The 21378-nt window shown below is 51.7% G+C and overlaps 1 protein-coding gene across 1 annotated transcript; it reads right to left on the reverse strand.

The window, feature by feature from the left end:
• Nucleotides 1-15: 15 nt before the first annotated feature.
• On the reverse strand, nt 16-21265 carry POLH (DNA polymerase eta). The gene is made up of 10 exons (XM_040430832.1): nt 21027-21265; nt 18342-18476; nt 18055-18272; nt 8945-9114; nt 8682-8785; nt 8027-8146; nt 7713-7836; nt 2556-2621; nt 2307-2473; nt 16-1109 (listed from the first exon to the last, which is right to left on the reverse strand). The coding sequence occupies exons 1-10, from the start codon at nt 21161-21163 to the stop codon at nt 461-463; spliced, it is 1890 nt and encodes a 629-aa protein (XP_040286766.1). The 5' UTR covers nt 21164-21265; the 3' UTR covers nt 16-460.
• Nucleotides 21266-21378: the final 113 nt, after the last annotated feature.

A 21378-nucleotide genomic window follows, 5' to 3' on the forward strand; every position in this document is an offset into this window, starting at 1 on the left:
GTCGCTGATGGAGGAGCGGCAGTCAGAATGTCGGCAGTGCAGGACATCACAGGTGGAGGAGGAGCGGCAGTCAAGATTTCACTGCCGGGTAATGAACAGTCTCTATCTGGTTAGAAGCAGCAGAGGATCAGATCTCCGATATAAAGTGCGAAGCCCAAGCTCCAAAAGATGAGGAGCGGCTATTATAGTGCCGCATACAATACTCAGACCAGCTGTCAGTGGGGGCTCTGACGGCAGGGACCCCACTAACATCTAGAATGGAGGGGCCCTTCACTGTGCAGGAAACACTCCATGGCAGCACCTACAGCTTTTCCAGGCTTCTGGGTGACAACTCCACTGGCCATCATTAGAGCGACGGCTGAAATAGGATCAGCCACTCTGGGGTGCTGTGATGGCAGCCATAGGATCAGCACCCAGCTTTCTCAAGAACAGACAAAGCTGGAACAAAAGCAGGATGCGGTCACTGAGGGTCACGTCTGAAGAACGCGTCCAGCGTGCGGTTGCCCTCGCTACGGGCACGCTTGGCACTTGGAGTCACCACGTTTTTAGCTTTGCTCTTCAGTCTGTGACTGGTGGGTGTCATGGCCGCCCTCGCTGTGTCAGGACGAGGAGCAGAAAACGAGTCCTGTAATTCCTGAGCAAAGTGGTAATCGTTGTGCTCCGGGAGGTCCCACACCAGGATGGGCTGCTGACACGTCTCACAGACCACCATGTCCTCATCACAGGTCGGAGGCTGGACCTCCGAGCTGCTGCAGGACGAGGCCGCTGCAGACAACTCCGGAGAACAGGGGTGGCTAGATTCACTCAGCACGGCCTGTGTACCTGGGGACAGGGGCGTAGAGGGGGATTCACTACATGCTGCTTCACCTGCGGGGTCTCTCTTCTTCTCTGCCGCTCTCTGGAATAACATGTGGATGGTGCTGGGTGTCCGGCTCCCCACATCTCGCAGCTTTTTGGGGGAGATGATTCTGCTGGGGGACAGCTGTGAGGTCTGAGGCTTCTGGGTCCCGGGTGCCTCCTTGCTCAGTAAACTTGCAATGTCTCCTCCAGAAGCTGCTGTCTCAGAGAACTTGCTTGCAGAAAGCTGGAGCAGAGTGAGGGGAGGAGACCTGGAAACAGTCAGCAGAGAAGAGCCGTCAGTGGTCACTCCGCTCTGTCCTCACGTCTACATATCATCTGCTGGACATAGATGACCACCCCCGAGAAGTGGACAGGAGCGGTCAGCGCCCCTCCCATTATCAGTACCTAAATGCATGACCCCCCCCCCCCCATAGAGGTGAGAAGTGGACACGAGCGGTCAGCGCCCCTCCCATTATCAGTACCTAAATGCATGACCCCCCCATAGAGGTGAACACGAGCAGTCAGCGCCCCTCCCATTATCAGTACCTACCATGGATGACCCCCCAGAGGTGAGAAGTGGACACGAGCGGTCAGCGCCCCTCCCATTATCAGTACCTACCATGCATGACCCCCCCCCATAGAGGTGAGAAGTGGACAGGAGCGGTCAGCGCCCCTCCCATTATCAGTACCTAAATGCATGACCCCCCCCCCCCCCCAAAGAGGTGAGAGGTAGACACGAGCAGTCAGCGCCCCTCCTATTATCAGTACCTACCATGGATGACCCCCCCCCCCCCCCCCATAGAGGTGAGAAGTGGACAGGAGCGGTCAGCGCCCCTCCCATTATCAGTACCTACCATGCATGACCCCCCCCCCCCCCATAGAGGTGAGAAGTGGACAGGAGCGGTCAGCGCCCCTCCCATTATCAGTACCTACCATGCATGACCCCCCCCCATAGAGGTGAGAAGTGGACAGGAGCGGTCAGCGCCCCTCCCATTATCAGTACCTACCATGCATGACCCCCCCCCCCCCCCCATAGAGGTGAGAAGTGGACAGGAGCGGTCAGCGCCCCTCCCATTATCAGTACCTACCATGCATGCCCCCCCCCCCCCCCATAGAGGTGAGAAGTGGACAGGAGCGGTCAGCGCCCCTCCCATTATCAGTACCTACCATGCATGACCCCCCCCCCATAGAGGTGAGAAGTGGACAGGAGCGGTCAGCGCCCCTCCCATTATCAGTACCTACCATGGATGACCCCCCCCAACAGAGGTGAGAAGTGGACACGAGCGGTCAGTGCTCCCCCATTATCAGTACCTACCATGCATGACCCCCCCCCCATAGAGGTGAGAAGTGGACACGAGCGGTCAGTGCTCCCCCATTATCAGTACCTACCATGGATGACCCCCCTCCCCCTATAGAGGTGAGAAGTGGACACGAGCGGTCAGCGCCTCCCCATTATCAGTACCTACCAAGCAGCCTGTTGGGCCCCCGCTTTATTGAAGCTTTTCAGGAGGATAAAGGCGTCGCTGCTGATCTTCTGGGCGTCATAGCGGCTGAGGGCACAGACCCGGGACAGGCCGCTAGGGTCACCCTGGCGATGAAACCCTACGGTCAGCTGTTTGGCCACTCTGTGATTCTGAGGAGGAGAGAAGATATGAAGGACTGGACGTGTGCCACATGAGCGGGATGATGGAGTGGTCAGGATCAGCGGTGCTCACCATCTCTCGATCCTTCTTGAGCCGCTCTTCTAACTCCAGACACAACTGCAGAAGCCAGAACTGCACCTGCGGAGAGAAGAGGCAAAATGACACACTGAACTCAGACGTGGACCCCGAAGCCCACAGGCGCCAGGACACGGAGAACCCCGAAGCCCACAGGCGCCAGGACACGGAGAACCCCGAAGCCCACAGGCGCCAGGACACGGAGAACCCCGAAGCCCACAGGCGCCAGGACACGGAGAACCCCGAAGCCCACAGGCGCCAGGACACGGAGAACCCCGAAGCCCACAGGCGCCAGGACACGGAGAACCCCGAAGCCCACAGGCGCCAGGACACGGAGAACCCCGAAGCCCACAGGCGCCAGGACACGGAGAACCCCGAAGCCCACAGTTGCAAGGAAAGGATCTGCACTACAGTTATGTGTGACGTGTTTCGGCTCCAATCTGAGCCTTCCTCAAACATGCAAACCCAGTTAGAGCACCCGCCTGAACCCATAGGTGAGGTCACGTTACCATGGTGACAAACAATTCACAAGGTCCATAGATAGTCCTTCCGAGTCCATGTTCGTAATGTCTTGATGCCGTCCATAGTGATTACGATGCATATAATCAGCGCACAACATACACGAAATTCGGGATATTTGTCTTGTGGGTGAAATTTCAGGATGAACCTAAAATGCCCTCTAACCTTTACAGGGGAACGTAATGTGACCGTCTCAACTTCTGAATGCACATGTCCCAACTGTTCAGTGTTTCAGGACTTTTTGCACAACTTGCTGTTCTCCAACAAGAAGCTTAACGGCAAAATTCACACCAGGTGTTTGATCCATGAATCGCCCAATAAATTTCCTGGTTCAATTAGAATTGGTATTTAAACAGTCCTCCTCATCATGCTGCTCACATTCTGACATAATGAGACCAAGACGACACCTAACAATTGATGAACAGTACCTCGCCATTGCGAGGCTTTCAAGCAGGATGTTCTCAGACGGAAGTGGCCCCTGAGCTTAGAGCGTCAGTGTCATCAACAGGTTGTATCAGAGATACAGAGACACTGGAAGAGTCACAGAAAGGCAGAGAAGTGGACGTCCTTTGGCCGCATCCCACGCCGATGACCGCTTCATTGTGAACAATGCCCTGCAGAACTGCATGATGAATGCCACACAAGTGTCACGTCAGACCATTGGAAACCATTGACATCAGCGTGGTCTGTTTGCTAGTCGAGCTGCAGGGTACCTGACCACACCACCCGGCACAGGCATCATCATCTTGTATGAGCCAGGGAGCATCTACACTGACGAGGGACCAGTGGCCTCAGTGCTGCTCACTGATGTAAGTCGATTCACGCAGAGCAGAGATGATGGCCGCCAACCATGTTGGAGACGTCAAGAAGAGCACTCTGCATCAGCCACTGTGGTCACCAGACGGGCCTTTGGTGGTGGTGTCAGTGTGTCTAGTCAGTACAGAAGTGCCCTACACTGTGTGACTGGTCCAGTGACAGCCCAGCCTACCTGAAGAACATCATTACTCCAGTCATTGTGCCTCTGCAGGAACAACACCGGCCTAATGTCATCTTCATGGAGGACAATGCTCCAGCTCATCGAGGTCCATCATTAGGGAATGGCTGCTGTAAAACTGGGGGACCTCACATGGAGTGGCCTGCACTTTCTTCACACATGAATCCCACTGAAAACCTCTGGGATCTGTACCTCAATGACCTGAGGGCCGTCCTTCAGGAAGAGTGGGATGCCATGCCTCAGAGGACAATAAGACAACTTGTGAACAGCAGGAGACGTCGTTGTCAGGCTGGAATTGATGCTGAAGGCCACAGGACAAGTTCCTGAGACACGGACATTTAGTGGCGGTATACCCAACACTGGGGTCGGCTCTGAGATGAGGAAATCACCATCGCTGCTTCTACTTAATGCCGACTTCCATCATATGTTATCACTGGAGCCTGAACTTTTATGTTTTCCATAAATTTCACCCGAAAGCCAAATATCCCTAATCGTGTTGAGAGAACCAAGGTGTGCAAACCGGTTACATCCATCCGCAGGCCACACAGGAACTTTCCTTACCTTCCCTAATTTTTCCAAATCAGAAAGGGGAAGGACCCAGTCCTTCAGGAGATCATGTTGTACCAGGGCAACATTTCCCAAACAGCAAGGAAGGGAAGGACCGAAAAAAGATGCCGGGTGTGTTACAAAAAGGACCCCACTTATCACTGTGAATCCCACCCTGTGCAGGAAGGACTGTACCCGAGTCCACCGCTCACCCACCCATTATTTCATCCTTTATGCTCCATGTGATGTCACCCCTTATATCTCTGAGATACCCCACACACCTTACATGTCCTCCTACCTCTACATACTCATTTCTGTCAGACACCCGTTTGCCCAAAATTGCGAATAAATCCATATTTTGCAGTCTGCCTGCTGTGCGCCCATACAGCGGGCTACCGGCACATATGGGGTGTTGCCATAATAGGGAGAAAGCGGGTAACACATACTGGGTGCATTTTCTCCTGTTAGCCCTTGTGAAAGTGAAAAATTCGGACCTAAAGTGACTTTTTAATGAAAAAAATGCAACCATTTTCACAGCCAAGTTTTTATAAATTCAGTGAAACTCTTGTGGGGTCAAAGCACTCACTACACCTCTCGCTAAATTCTTTTAGGGCTTTAGTTTCTATAATGGGGTCACTTTTTTGGGGTTTCACTGCAGGGATATCTAAGGGTCTTGTCAAATGCAACATGGGACCTTAAAACCATTCAAGCAAAATCTGATCTCCAAAAACCATAGGGCGCTCCTTCCCTTCTCAGCCCTGCAGTGCACCCATACACGAGTACAACAATATATAGATTTACAAATGATCCGTAAGACCAATAACGCCTTTTTTGTTTCATGCGCCAATTATTAAAACGTAACATTTATTAGATCCATTGTTAAAATATAATAAACAAAATAAAGATGTTATAAAATATCAGCTGTCACATGGTCGCTTTGTATTTCGCTCTCCAGTATAGGGCTGGTCCACGGTCACTGGCTTGGGGGCAATGAGACGGTGCTGCGTGCTACTTCACCGCTCACTGTCCTTTAGACCATTCGCTATATAATTGTCTAGACCCCAAGTGCTACTTTATTCCCTGTGCTAAAAACCTCACATGTTTCACCAGTCAAACTGGCGTCTTCCGGGGAACTGGGCAGAGGACGGCTCTATAAAGCCTCTGCTGATGACATCACCGATGTCTCTAACGTATCGCTAGTTTCCATATTCCCATGTGGGCGTTAATCCTGAGTTAAGGGTTTTTGGAAACTGTAAAAGTAGGAGGATACATTCTGAGGTTTGTTTTGCTGTTAACTCTTTGTTTTTCTGGAAAAAAATTAAGAAATTGAAAAATCAGCAACAAAAAAAAAAAAGTTACATTTTACCGCCATTTTGCATTAGTTCCTATAAAACACCTTGAATAACTTGAGGGGTGTAGTTTCTACTTTACTTTTGGGTGATTTCTACTATGTCAGCCCCACAAAGTGACTTCAGAACTGAATTGGTCCTTAAAAAAAAAAAAAAAAAAAGTTTGCTTCTAAAATTCGAAGCCACTTATGTCCTAAAAAAATATAAGATGACATTTACAAAAAGATGGCGACATAAAGTAGACGTATGGGGAATATAAAGTAATAACTATTTTATGACGTATCACTACCTGCCTTAAAAGCAGAGAAATTCAAATTTAGAAAATTACGAATTTTTCTGAATTTTTGGTAAACATTCGATTTTTTTTTTATACATAAGTGAAATATATCGACTGAAATTTACCACTGTCCTGAAGTACAATGTGTCACGAGAAAATAGTCTCAGAATGGCCTGGATAAGTAAAAGCATTCCGATGTTTTTACCACATAAAGTGACTGATTTACAAAAAATGGCCGGGCAGGAGGGCGGCTGTGTCCCGGGAGGCAAACTCTCCAACCTTGGGGCCTAAATCGCGAGGACGAGCCACAAAGCTTATGGTATTCTTTGTATACTTCTATATATGCATCGTAAGCACTATGGACGGCACCAAGACATCACCAACGTGGACTCTGGAGGACTATCTATGGACTTTATGTGAATTGTCACCATGGTAACGTGACCTGGGGCCCAGATTGGGGCCAAAATGTGTCACACAACTATATTGTGGCAGATAAAATGCAGCAGAGGGGGACAGCAGGACAGGGCGACCCCGGGGAACCCAGGCGGCAGGACAGGGCGACCCCGGGAAACCCAGGCGGCAGGACAGGGCGACCCCGGGGAACCCAGGCGGCAGGACAGGGCGACCCCGGGGAACCCAGGCGGCAGGACAGGGCGACCCCGGGGAACCCAGGCGGCAGGACAGGGCGACCCCGGGGAACCCAGGCGGCAAGACAGGGCGACCCCGGGGAACCCAGGCGGCAGGACAGGGCGACCCCGGGGAACCCAGGCGGCAGGACAGGGCGACCCCGGGGAACCCAGGCGGCAGGACAGGGCGACCCCGGGGAACCCAGGCGGCAGGACAGGGCGACCCCGGGGAACCCAGGCGGCAGGACAGGGCGACCCCGGGAAACCCAGGCGGCAGGACAGGGCGACCCCGGGAAACCCAGGCGGCAGGACAGGGCGACCCCGGGAAACCCAGGCGGCAGGACAGGGCGACCCCGGGGAACCCAGGCGGCAGGACAGGGCGACCCCGGGGAACCCAGGCGGCAAGACAGGGCGACCCCGGGGAACCCAGGCGGCAGGACAGGGCGACCCCGGGGAACCCAGGCGGCAGGACAGGGCGACCCCGGGGAACCCAGGCGGCAGGACAGGGCGACCCCGGGGAACCCAGGCGGCAGGACAGGGCGACCCCGGGGAACCCAGGCGGCAGGACAGGGCAACCCCGAGGAACCCAGGCGGCAGGAAAGGGCAACCCCGAGGAACCCAGGCGGCAGGACAGGGCAACCCCGAGGAACCCAGGCGGCAGGACAGGGCAACCCCGAGGAACCCAGGCGGCAGGACAGGGCAACCCCGAGGAACCCAGGCGGCAGGACAGGGCGACCCCGAGGAACCCAGGCGGCAGGACAGGGCGACCCCGAGGAACCCAGGCGGCAGGACAGGGCAACACTGAGGACATTAGCTTTACATTCACCCTTTAATGAGCCGCACCTGATCCTGAGTGCACAGAGACGTCTTCCTAGGGAAGGTCTTACTGCAGCCGATGGATTTGGGTAACTGTCTGGGCTTCACAGGTTCGTCTTCAATGCCGCGGCACAGGAGGTAAAGCCATGAGCTGCAGAGCACAAGGTGGTCAGGTAGTGCTGAGGGAAATACCATCACAACATGGCGGACGGTTCAGACAATTCTCTAAAGGCGAGAAGCGGTTCCATGCAGCAGTCACCTGCCCGGGGACACTGCAGTGACCAGCAAGGCTCAGGACAGAGCTGCGCCCCGTTTTTATTACTGATCAGCCCCCGACTCACCCTGTCTTATCTCCAAAGTGGCTCTGAAGAGCGGATTCACTGAACGCCATCAGCTGCCCCATGTACTCCACCCCCAGGAGCTCCTTAATAGAGTCGCCAAGTTTACCTCCAAGATGGCGTCTGGTGAGAGAAGAGCGTTACAGCCGGAGAACATGAAAAATAGTCTTGTCAGTCCCACCTACGGCAACCGCCAGTGCTTGCTTTAAAGGCTATGTACACCTTTGGGGGCATTTTTATTATTATTAAATTGTTCTCATTTTGAGCTAAAAATCACTTTTTACATTGGTCTTTATTACAAATATGGAGCCCTTTTCTCTGTACAGATCTGAGATTCTCCAGTAGCAGGATCTGAATTTTCTCTCTGCTCAGTCAGACAGGGAGCTAACGGCTCCTTATCTCTGCCCTTATAAACACTCATTATAACTCAGTCCTTATCTTACTGATAAGAATGTGGCTTAAATAAGTGTTTATGACCCTTTGTGACAGAACACCTCAATAATTTTAATAAAGGCCGATTGAAAAAAAGATTTTTGGCCCAAAATTAGTAAAATGCAGTCCAAAAAAATAAATTACCTCTGAAGGTGTACATAGCCTTTACGTTGTGTATTTTCAGGTTACTGTCCCTTAAAACCACCATTACCACTGCAGGACTCACATTTTCCCGATGGGTAGCTGGCTGAACAGTCCGGGGACGCCGCTCTGGGACAGGACGGTTTGGCGGTTGGGTTTATTCAGTCCACACGTCAGCTTTGCCAGAACCTATGGCAGAGAATAGCGATAACGGGGAGGAGATCACTGGGAATCGGCGCAGGACGCGCAGTAAGTCATCGCCCGGATCGCTGTGGGCTGTGTCTGCAGTGATCCAGATGGTTCTGGTGCCGACTGTGCACACGAGCCTTACATCCAATCAGAACCCACCTTGTTGTGCGAGATCCCGGCCGAGCACTGGAACGTGGTCTCTGCCTCCACGGCCGCTCTCATCTCCTCCACAATGATGGCGCCCACCGTCAGCTGCAGCTCCGGGCTCTGAGGGTCTCCCGTGTCCAGGGAATTTAGCCACTGCTCCACCCCAAGGCGCCGCTGATCCTCTGAGACACAAAATCGGTGGACCCCATCAACCGCCATCTAATGGCTTCAGCTCACAAGGCGCCCCCCTATATGGGGTGAAGCCCAATTATACTGTCAGCGTCCAGCATTATTTCTAGATTATAAAGAAAAACATACAGACCCCCAACAGGCGTCTTCAGGGGCCACAGCTCTACTGAAAATTTACTACAGGGAGTGCAGAATTATTAGGCAAGTTGTATTTTTGAGGATTAATTTTATTATTGAACAACAACCATGTTCTCAATGAACCCAAAAAACTCATTAATATCAAAGCTGAATATTTTTGGAAGTAGTTTTTAGTTTGTTTTTAGTTTTAGCTATTTTAGGGGGATATCTGTGTGTGCAGGTGACTATTACTGTGCATAATTATTAGGTAACTTAACAAAAAACTAATATATACCCATTTCAATTATTTATTTTTACCAGTGAAACCAATATTACATCTCAACATTCACAAATATACATTTCTGACATTCAAAAATAAAACAAAAACAAATCCGTGACCAATATAGCCACCTTTCTTTGCAAGGACACTCAAAAGCCTGCCATCCATGGATTCTGTCAGTGTTTTGATCTGTTCACCATCAACATTGCGTGCAGCAGCAACCACAGCCTCCCAGACACTGTTCAGAGAGGTGTACTGTTTTCCCTCCTTGTAAATCTCACATTTGATGATGGACCACAGGTTCTCAATGGGGTTCAGATCAGGTGAACAAGGAGGCCATGTCATTAGATTTTCTTCTTTTATACCCTTTCTTGCCAGCCACGCTGTGGAGTACTTGGACGCGTGTGATGGAGCATTGTCCTGCATGAAAATCATGTTTTTCTTGAAGGATGCAGACTTCTTCCTGTACCACTGCTTGAAGAAGGTGTCTTCCAGAAACTGGCAGTAGGACTGGGAGTTGAGCTTGACTCCATCCTCAACCCGAAAAGGCCCCACAAGCTCATCTTTGATGATACCAGCCCAAACCAGTACTCCGCCTCCACCTTGCTGGCGTCTGAGTCGGACTGGAGCTCTCTGCCCTTTACCAATCCAGCCACGGGCCCATCCATCTGGCCCATCAAGACTCACTCTCATTTCATCAGTCCATAAAACCTTAGAAAAATCAGTCTTGAGATATTTCTTGGCCCAGTCTTGACGTTTCAGCTTGTGTGTCTTGTTTAGTGGTGGTCGTCTTTCAGCCTTTCTTACCTTGGCCATGTCTCTGAGTATTGCACACCTTGTGCTTTTGGGCACTCCAGTGATGTTGCAGCTCTGAAATATGGCCAAACTGGTGGCAAGTGGCATCTTGGCAGCTGCACGCTTGACTTTTCTCACTTCATGGGCAGTTATTTTGCGCCTTGGTTTTTCCACGCGCTTCTTGCGACCCTGTTGACTATTTTGAATGAAACGCTTGATTGTTCGATGATCACGCTTCAGAAGCTTTGCAATTTTAAGAGTGCTGCATCCCTCTGCAAGATATCTCACTATTTTTGACTTTTCTGAGCCTGTCAAGTCCTTCTTTTGACCCATTTTGCCAAAGGAAAGGAAGTTGCCTAATAATTATGCACACCTAATATAGGGTGTTGATGTCATTAGACCACACCCCTTCTCATTACAGAGATGCACATCACCTTATATGCTTAATTGGTAGTAGGCTTTCGAGCCTATACAGCTTGGAGTAAGACAACATGCATAAAGAGGATGATGTGGGCAAAATACTCATTTGCCTAATAATTCTGCACACAGTGTATATGTTTCATGTACTCTAAATAAGGCCATGCAAGATGACTATTCAGGAAACAATAAGGAGAGGGAGGGGCTAGCAGAGGAAGGGGAGGAGCAGAAAAAAAAAAAATTCACGCTAAACTCCAAAAACGGACGGACAAATTTACTGGCACCCTCAGCTTAATATTTGGTTGCACACCCTTTGGAAGAAATAAGTGACATCAATCACCTCCTATAACAACTGTCCACGAGCTTCTTTCACCTCTCACCTGGTAGTGTGGAGCACTCTTTTGTAGACTGCTCCAGGTCTCTCACATTTGAAGGTCACCTTCTCCACAGTGTTCAATGGGATTTAGATCCGAACTCATTGCTGGCCACTAAAGAACTCTCCAGCACTTTGTTCCCATCCATTCCTGAGGGCTTCTTGTAGTGTGTTTGGGGTCATTGTCCTGCTGGAAGACCCATGACCTAGAATGCAAACCCAGCTTTCTGACGCTGGGCCCTACATTGTGACCCAAAAACCTTTGGTGATTTATCAGATTCCATGATGCTTTGCACACAGTCAAGGCACCCAGTGCAAGAGGCAGCGAAACAACCCCAAAGCATCTTTGAACCTCCACCATATTTGACTGTACTGCGTTCTTTTCTTTGTAGGCCTCATTCTGTTTTCTGTAAACAGTAGACTGATGTGCTTTACCAAAAAGCTCCACCTTGGTCTCATCTGTCCACAAGACGTTTTCCCATATGGGCTCACTCACGCACATTTTGGCAAACTGCAGCTGAGTTTCTTTATGTCTCTGTGTCAGCAGTGGGCCCTACTCGGTCTCCTGCCATAGCGTTTCATTTCAGTCAAATGTCGAGGGGTAGTTTGCGCTGACACTTATGCTCCCCGAGTCTGCAGGACAGCTTGAAGTTCTTTGGAACTTGATTTGGGCTCCTTATCCATCATTCGGACTATCCTGCGTTACAACCTTTCAACAATTTTTCTCTTCCATCCACGTCCAGGGAGATTAGCTACAGTGCCATGGGTTGTAAACGTCTGGATTATGTTGTGCACTGTGGACAAAGGAACATCAATATCTCTGGAGATGGACGTGTAACTTTATATTTTTGATTTGTCCCACAGTTTTGGCCCTTGTGTCCTCAGACCCTTTCTCTTCTCTATGCTGATATATTCCACAGTTTTGGTCCTCACGTCCTCAGACCATTCTCTTCTCCACTTTCTGTTCTCCAGGCTGATATATTCCACAGTTCTGGTCCTCACGTCCTCAGACCGGTCTCTTCTCTCTGTTCTCCAGGCTGATATATTCCACAGTTTTGGTCCTCACGTCCTCAGACCGTCCTCCTCTCTCTGTTCTCCAGGCTGATATATTCCACAGTTTTGGTCCTCACGTCCTCAGACCGGTCTCCTCTCTCTGTTCTCCAGGCTGATATATTCCACAGTTTTGGTCCTCACGTCCTCAGACCGGTCTCTTCTCTCTGTTCTCCAGGCTGATATATTCCACAGTTTTGGTCCTCACGTCCTCTTCTCTCTGTTCTCCAGGCTGATATATTCCACAGTTTTGGTCCTCACGTCCTCAGACCGGTCTCTTCTCTCTGTTCTCCAGGCTGATATATTCCACAGTTTTGGTCCTCACGTCCTCAGACCGGTCTCTTCTCTCTGTTCTCCAGGCTGATATATTCCACAGTTTTGGTCCTCACGTCCTCAGACCGGTCTCTTCTCTCTGTTCTCCAGGCTGATATATTCCACAGTTTTGGTCCTCACGTCCTCAGACCGGTCTCTTCTCTCTGTTCTCCAGGCTGATATATTCCACAGTTTTGGTCCTCACGTCTTCAGACCGTTCTCCAGGCTGATATTTTCCACAGTTTTTCCTGCAGTGGATGGAGCTGGCCGGCTGCAGAGGCCTGCTCCATACATCACCTCACACAATGACCTACAGGTACGTCATAATGCGCTTAGGGATTAAAAAGGTGTCAACAATATTGCCTGGCCCATTTTTGGAGTTTTATGTGAAATTATGTAAAATTTGCCTTTTTTTCTCATTTTTTTTGTGTTGTTCCAATAAACATGTGTAATTGCAATAATTTTCTAAGAGAAATAATTTTATGAAAAATTTCAGGGGTGCCAACACTTGTGGCCACGACTATGTCAAAAGACACCGATTACATCCAGAGGGAGCATAGGTTTAATCAGGAGGAGACAGTAAGCATGAAGGCTTCATACTGCACCAGGTCTTGGGACTGGCCATTTTCTAGGTACATCCCTGCATACTCAGTACATCTATATACTGGGACACGGTGACATCACCTCCTTCAGGTCTGGATCGGCTGGCTGCTCGGCCCATACCGCAGACCAGGACTGGGGGATCCGATCACCTCGGCTCCATTGTATATTGGAGGCATCCTTGAAAGCTATCATACAGACTGGTTCTAGGACCCCTCAGTATCATCCCACTGACTCCCGGTGGCGACACCTCGGCCGGATTTCTGTGGACATCTGTCTGGACACGCCCACGGGGAGCCAACCTGAGAATTTCTTTATTGTGGCTTTTAGAAGAGAAGCTCAGGGTAATGTGAATGGGCACCAACACAAACCATCACAGGGCTCCAGATGGCGACTTAGAATTACAAAACCGGCGACAAGACTTTGTAGTCTTGTCGCCATTTGCACCGCCCTAGACCTTCCGCTGCTCTTTCATCAAACATTGCGCGTCACACATCGAATCTCCATCGCCAGCCCGGCCAGAAAAGCTACAAACCTCCTCCTCCAATCAGGTGTCCGGTCACATGCAGGTGAAGACTTTGGATTCTGTTCACTGATTGGCTAATCTGGCACTCCGGCATTGTGATAGAGACCCCATGGGGGAGAGTGTGCCTAGTAGAGGGGCTCCTGCCAGTCACTGACCGCCTGGCACTGACCCCCCTCCCACTTGTGCCGTTCCTTTCACCGTAGTTGTGCCCCAGGTCATTGAAGGACTGGGGAAGATATCTTCATGTATGGACTGCTAGGTGTCTGGGAACCCCTCCAATAATTAAAGTAGGGGTGCACCGAAATTAAAATTCTGGTCCGAAACCGAAAATTCAGGATGCCCTTGACCGAAACTGCCTTTTTGCCCAAATACTTTTAAAATACTTTTTTTTTTAATGATTGGCGCTGTTATGGAGAGGGGGATCTGTGGGTGGCGCTGTTATGGAGAGGGGGATCTGTGGGTGGCGCTGTTATGGAGAGGGGGATCTGTGGGTGGCGCTGTTATGGAGAGGGGGATCTGTGGGTGGCGCTGTTATGGAGGGGGGGATCTGTGGGTGGCTCTGTTATGGAGGGGGGGATCTGTGGGTGGCGCTGTTATGGAGGGGGGGATCTGTGGGTGGCTCTGTTATGGAGAGGGGGATCTGTGGGTGGCGCTGTTATGGAGAGGGGGATCTGTGGGTGGCGCTGTTATGGAGAGGGGGATCTGTGGGTGGCGCTGTTATGGAGAGGGGGATCTGTGGGTGGCGCTGTTATGGAGAGGGGGATCTGTGGGTGGCGCTGTTATGGAGAGGGGGATCTGTGGGTGGCGCTGTTATGGAGAGGGGGATCTGTGGGTGGCGCTGTTATGGAGAGGGGGATCTGTGGGTGGGCTGTTATGGAGAGGGGGATCTGTGGGTGGCGCTGTTATGGAGAGGGGGATCTGTGGGTGGCGCTGTTATGGAGAGGGGGATCTGTGGGTGGGCTGTTATGGAGAGGGGGATCTGTGGGTGGCGCTGTTATGGAGAGGGGGATCTGTGGGTGGCGCTGTTATAGAGAGGGGATCTGTGGGTGGCGCTGTTATAGAGAGGGGATCTGTGGGTGGCGCTGTTATGGAGAGGGGGATCTGTGGGTGGCGCTGTTATGGAGAGGGGGATCTGTGGGTGGCGCTGTTATGGAGAGGGGGATCTGTGGGTGGCGCTGTTATGGAGAGGGGGATCTGTGGGTGGCGCTGTTATGGAGAGGGGGATCTGTGGGTGGCGCTGTTATGGAGAGGGGGATCTGTGGGTGGCTCTGTTATGGAGAGGGGGATCTGTGGGTGGCGCTGTTATGGAGAGGTGGATCTGTGGGTGGCGCTGTTATGGAGAGGGGGATCTGTGGGTGGCTCTGTTATGGAGAGGGGGATCTGTGGGTGGCGCTGTTATGGAGAGGGGATCTGTGGGTGGCGCTGTTATGGAGAGGGGGATCTGTGGGTGGCGCTGTTATGGAGGGGGGGGGATATGTGCACTGTTATGGGCATAACAGTGCACAGATCCCTTTCCTCATAGCAGTGCACAGATCCCCCCTCCCCATAGCAGTGCACAGATCCCCCCTCCCCATAGCAGTGCACAGATCCCCCCTCCCCATAGCAGTGCACAGATCCCCCCTCCCCATAGCAGTGCACAGATCCCCCCTCCCCATAACAGTGCACAGATCCCCCCTCCCCATAGCAGTGCCATAGACTGATCCCCCTACCCATAACAGCCCCGGCCCTGCTGCTCACAGCAGACTAATCACTCACTGCATCTTTATTTTACCTTACAATCGTGACGCTCCAGTAACAACTCTGCAGGCAGAGCGGAGGGCGGCGTAACGTCACTTACTCACGTGATGCATTGCTCCGCCCACTTTATGAATGAAGGAGGCGGAGCAGGCGCGTCACGTGAGTAAGTGACGTTACGCCGCCCTCCGCTCTGCCTGCAGAGTTCTTACTGGAGCGTCACGATTGTAAGGTAAAATAAAGATGCAGTAAACCGCCCGCCCGGAGATGGTGAGTGACAAATCCCACACCCCATATTTTCGGCCGATATTGTCGGCCGAAATGGATTAGGTACATTTTCGGCCGATATTTTCGGCTGCCGGAATTTCGGTGCACCCCTAAATTAAAGAGTGGCACCATACCCTACGGCGCTCCCTGAAATAAATGCATAGAGAATAAATGTAGCGCCAAGGCGCACGCTCCACCAGCCTCTCCATTCATTTCGGGGTATGGGGCAGTCCCAGTGGTCAGAAATATAAAGCTATCCTGTGGATTATCAGATTACCAGAATACCCTTTTAAAGGGGTAGGCCCATCTCTCACTTTGGTGGCATAGGATAGGTACGGCCCCCAAAGTGAACGAGGGCGCCCCATGTATGCATGCCCACCCTGTATTGACTTTTAAAGAAGTGCCGAAACTTCCATAGAGGTGAATGAAATGAAGAGGTGATCGCGCCTGCGTAGTTCACGGTCCATTCACTTCTATGGAAGTTCTGGAAATAGCCGAGAGCGCCTGCCGCACATGCGTGGTGCTCTCCTCTTAATTTTGGGGTCCCTGTTCTAGAGATAGGTGGGAAACGGAGTGGGCTGTAGCTTAGAAAACCCCAGGCTCCTAAGCACCCCAGCTATATTATATGGATTTTAAATTTGGCGACTAAAAATTTCATTTGGCGACTAAATTGTTCAGGTTCGGAGCCAATGGCTCCTTGAGATTTTTTTAGTCTGGAGCCCTGGAACTGACAAGTGCTCGGCGCCTCCCAAAGACCTCGTCAGTACAACGACCCCAGGAGGAAAGATTGAAATCCCCCACCAGACAAAAACCATCAGAGTAATGTGACCGCTGACCGTGCCCATGGCGGTGCCAATAATTTACCATGAAACACAAAATACCTGTAAAAAAAACTAACAAACTGCAATAACAGAAGTAGAGAGAACAGAGCGATGTGTGCGTTACACGGTCCTAGTCTGCACAGGCGTCTAAAGCCGTCATACAAGAACTGGACACCGGATAACAGAGCGTTCTCTAACAACTTCATGGACCCTAGCGACCGTGTCCACGCTCTAGAGCTGCACTCACTATTCTGCTGGTGCAGTCACTGTGTACATACATTACTTATCCTGTACTGATCCTGAGTTACATCCTGTATTATACTCCAGAGCTGCACTCACTATTCTGCTGGTGCAGTCACTGTGTACATACATTACTTATCCTGTACTGATCCTGAGTTACATCCTGTATTATACTCCAGAGCTGCACTCACTATTCTGCTGGTGCAGTCACTGTGTACATACATTACTTATCCTGTACTGATCCTGAGTTACATCCTGTATTATACTCCAGAGCTGCACTCACTATTCTGCTGGTGCAGTCACTGTGTACATACATTACTTATCCTGTACTGATCCTGAGTTACATCCTGTATTATACTCCAGAGCTGCACTCACTATTCTGCTGGTGCAGTCACTGTGTACATACATTACTTATCCTGTACTGATCCTGAGTTACATCCTGTATTATACTCCAGAGCTGCACTCACTATTCTGCTGGTGCAGTCACTGTGTACATACATTACTTATCCTGTACTGATCCTGAGTTACATCCTGTATTATACTCCAGAGCTGCACTCACTATTCTTCTGGTGCAGTCACTGCGCACATACATTACTTATCCTGTGTTACATCCTGTATTATACTCCAGAGCTGCACTCACTATTCTGCTGGCGCAGTCACTGTGTACATACATTACTTATCCTGTACTGATCCTGAGTTACATCCTGTATTATACTCCAGAGCTGCACTCACTATTCTGCTGGTGCAGTCACTGTGTACATACATTACTTATCCCGTACTGATCCTGAGTTACATCCTGTATTATACTCCAGAGCTGCACTCACTATTCTGCTGGCGCAGTCACTGTGTACATACATTACTTATCCTGTACTGATCCTGAGTTACATCCTGTATTATACTCCAGAGCTGCACTCACTATACTGCTGGTGCAGTCACTGTGTACATACATTACTTATCCTGTACTGATCCTGAGTTACATCCTGTATTATACTCCAGAGCTGCACTCACTATTCTGCTGGTGCAGTCACTGTGTACATACATTACTTATCCTGTACTGATCCTGAGTTACATCCTGTATTATACTCCAGAGCTGCACTCACTATTCTGCTGGTGCAGTCACTGTGTACATACATTACTTATCCTGTACTGATCCTGAGTTACATCCTGTATTATACTCCAGAGCTGCACTCACTATTCTGCTGGTGCAGTCACTGTGCACATACATTACTTATCCTGTACTGATCCTGAGTTACATCCTGTATTATACTCCAGAGCTGCACTCACTATTCTGCTGGTGCAGTCACTGTGTACATACATTACTTATCCTGTACTGATCCTGAGTTACATCCTGTATTATACTCCAGAGCTGCGCTCACTATTCTGCTGGGTAGGAGTAGGTACCTCTGGTCAGGCTGCTCTGCTCGGTGGGGTTGAGGTGGGGGTAGCCCTGCACATGGGTGGTCTTCAGTGACCCCGGCGGTATGGGGCGGCCCGCCATCTCTTGTATCCTCCCCTGTACGGTGTCGGTCAGGTCGATATACGCCTCGTCGATGCTCGCTCTCTCCACCACAGCGAATCGGGACATGATCTCCATGACTTCCACGCTCGCCTCCCGATACCTGCCGGACACAAGGGGGGATGGAGCAGTGCGGTCACACCAGGCGGGCGGGGGAGGGGGTGTCACTCACTTTGACAGGTCGGCCTTCCCATGAGCCTCTCGGACGCGGGCGATCTGAAGCTCGGCGCACAGCTTCTTGGCGTCATTGGCGAACATGTTCCTGGTAACCCCAAAAGCTCGCGCTTCATAGCTGACAGCGATTATCCTGCGGACACAGGCGCAAATCAACAGCTGGAAACAAGCCCCGCCCCACAGCGCCAGAGGACAGCATGTGACTAGCGGACCATGCGGCGGATGGGGAGCCCGCCACAGATAGGCATCCAGGGCTCAGTATATTGTATCCGCCATGGATTATCAGACGGTACGTATATTATATCTCAGACGGTACGTATATTATGTCCGCCGAGGATTATCAGAAGGTACATATATTGTATCCGCCGTGGATTATCAGACGGTATGTATATTATATCCGCCGTGGATTATCAGAAGGTACATATATTATATCCGCCGTGGATTATCAGAAGGTACATATATTATATCCGCCGTGGATTATCAGACGGTACGTATATTATATCCGCCATGGATTATCAGACGGTACGTATATTATATCCGCCATGGATTATCAGACGGTACGTATATTATATCCGCCGTGGATTATCAGACGGTACATATATTGTATCCGCCGTGGATTATCAGAAGGTACGTATATTATATCCGCAGTGGATTATCAGACGGTACGTATATTATATCCGCCATGGATTATCAGACGGTACGTATATTATATCCGCCGTGGATTATCAGACGGTACATATATTGTATCCGCCGTGGATTATCAGACGGTACGTATATTATATCCGCAGTGGATTATCAGACGGTACGTATATTATATCCGCCGTGGATTATCAGACGGTACATATATTGTATCCGCCGTGGATTATCAGACGGTACGTATATTATATCCGCCATGGATTATCAGACGGTACGTATATTATATCCGCCGTGGATTATCAGACGGTACGTATATTATATCCGCCGTGGATTATCAGACGGTACGTATATTATATCCGCCGTGGATTATCAGACGGTACGTATATTATATCCGCCATGGATTATCAGACGGTACGTATATTATATCCGCCGTGGATTATCAGACGGTACGTATATTATATCCGCCGTGGATTATCAGACGGGACGTATATTATATCCGCCGTGGATTATCAGAATCATTGTGTTGCATTGCATGTTTTGTTTAACAGTCTGGTTCTCAGCCATAGCAACGTGCCCCTGCACTTTGGGATGTGCTGACTGACCCCCTTTTTCTATGGATTATCAGAAGGTATGTATATTATATCCGCCGTGGATTATCAGACGGTACGTATATTATATCCGCCGTGGATTATCAGAAGGTACGTATATTATATCCGCCGAGGATTATCAGACGGTACATGTATTATATCCGCCGTGGATTATCAGACGGTACGTGTATTATATCCGCCGAGGATTATCAGACGGTGTTATGGCGGTAGGCGGGGTCATGTGTTAGAGGTCATTGGTCACAAGAAGAACAGAGCGATCTAGAAAGATGAGACGTAGGACCAGGAGACGGGGGATTGTACCCTAACCCCATTATCATCCCTGTGGCTCGGGCCCCTCGCCCCCCCCCCCCCCCCGGTATAAGGTCTGAGGCTCGGGCCCCCCCGGTATAAGGTCTGAGGCTCGGGCCCCTCGCCCCCCAGTATAAGGTCTGAGGCTCGGGCCCCTCGCCCCCCCGGTATAAGGTCTGAGGCTCGGGCCCCCCCGGTATAAGGTCTGAGGCTCGGGCCCCTCGCCCCCCAGTATAAGGTCTGAGGCCCGGGCCCCTCGCCCCCCAGTATAAGGTCTGAGGCTCGGGCCCCTCGCCCCCCAGTATAAGGTCTGAGGCCCGGGCCCCTCGCCCCCCAGTATAAGGTCTGAGGCCCGGGCCCCTCGCCCCCCAGTATAAGGTCTGAGGCCCGGGCCCCTCGCCCCCCAGTATAAGGTCTGAGGCTCGGGCCCCTCGCCCCCCAGTATAAGGTCTGAGGCCCGGGCCCCTCGCCCCCCAGTATAAGGTCTGAAGCTCGGGCCCCTCGCCCCCCAGTATAAGGTCTGAGGCCCGGGCCCCTCGCCCCCCAGTATAAGGTCTGAGGCCCGGGCCCCTCGCCCCCCAGTATAAGGTCTGAGGCCCGGGCCCCTCGCCCCCCAGTATAAGGTCTGAAGCTCGGGCCCCTCGCCCCCCGGTATAAGGTCTGAGGCTCGGGCCCCTCGCCCCCCAGTATAAGGTCTGAGGCCCGGGCCCCTCGCCCCCCAGTATAAGGTCTGAGGCTCGGGCCCCTCGCCCCCCAGTATAAGGTCTGAGGCTCGGGCCCCTCGCCCCCCAGTATAAGGTCTGAGGCTCGGGCCCCTCGCCCCCCAGTATAAGGTCTGAGGCTCTGGCCCCCCAGTATAAGGTCTGAGGCCCGGGCCCCTCGCCCCCCGGTATAAGGTCTGAGGCTCGGGCCCCTCGCCCCCCGGTATAAGGTCTGAGGCTCGGGCCCCTCGCCCCCCGGTATAAGGTCTGAGGCTCGGGCCCCTCGCCCCCCAGTATAAGGTCTGAAGCTCGGGCCCCTCGCCCCCCGGTATAAGGTCTGAGGCTCGGGCCCCTCGCCCCCCGGTATAAGGTCTGAGGCTCGGGCCCCCCGGTATAAGGTCTGAGTCTCGGGCCCCTCGCCCCCCAGTTATCACGCCTGTGGCCCCTCACCCTCCTCCTCGCCACGTCTTGTACTGCGCCACCACCACCGGCTTGCTCTTCAGCTCCGGCCGCAGCCTCTGCTCCACCTGCACATAGAAGCAGTCCATGTCCACCAGGGCGACCACCCGCGGCCGAGCGGGCTCCATGGGGTGTCACCGACCGGAGACCCGAGCTGTCAGCTGACGGGGATGCTGGGGGTAGTAGTGCGGCTCTTCTCTTTCCCGCCACTCTTCTGACAGAACCAGTGACCTCAGCACAGGTGACCGCGGCTGCGCACTACAGTCCACAGGCGGGTCGGAGGAGGTCACGTGCCTCGTCAGGGTCATCCGCGCAGGCGCAGTGAGAGCGGTCGGCGCACAGT

This window comes from Bufo bufo, chromosome 4, assembly GCF_905171765.1.
Source record: "Bufo bufo chromosome 4, aBufBuf1.1, whole genome shotgun sequence".
NCBI lineage: Eukaryota > Metazoa > Chordata > Amphibia > Anura > Bufonidae > Bufo > Bufo bufo.

Bases quoted from the DNA above. Each gene is read 5' to 3' on its own strand.
- POLH (XM_040430832.1), bottom strand. From the start codon at position 21,163: ATGGAGCCCGCTCGGCCGCGGGTGGTCGCCCTGGTGGACATGGACTGC. The intron at 18,273-18,341 runs GTGAGTGACACC...TGTGTCCGGCAG, and splicing joins GGGAAGGCCGACCTGTCAAA to GTATCGGGAGGCGAGCGTGG. The intron at 9,115-18,054 runs GTACCTACTCCT...TTTGTGTCTCAG, and splicing joins GCAGAGCAGCCTGACCAGAG to AGGATCAGCGGCGCCTTGGG.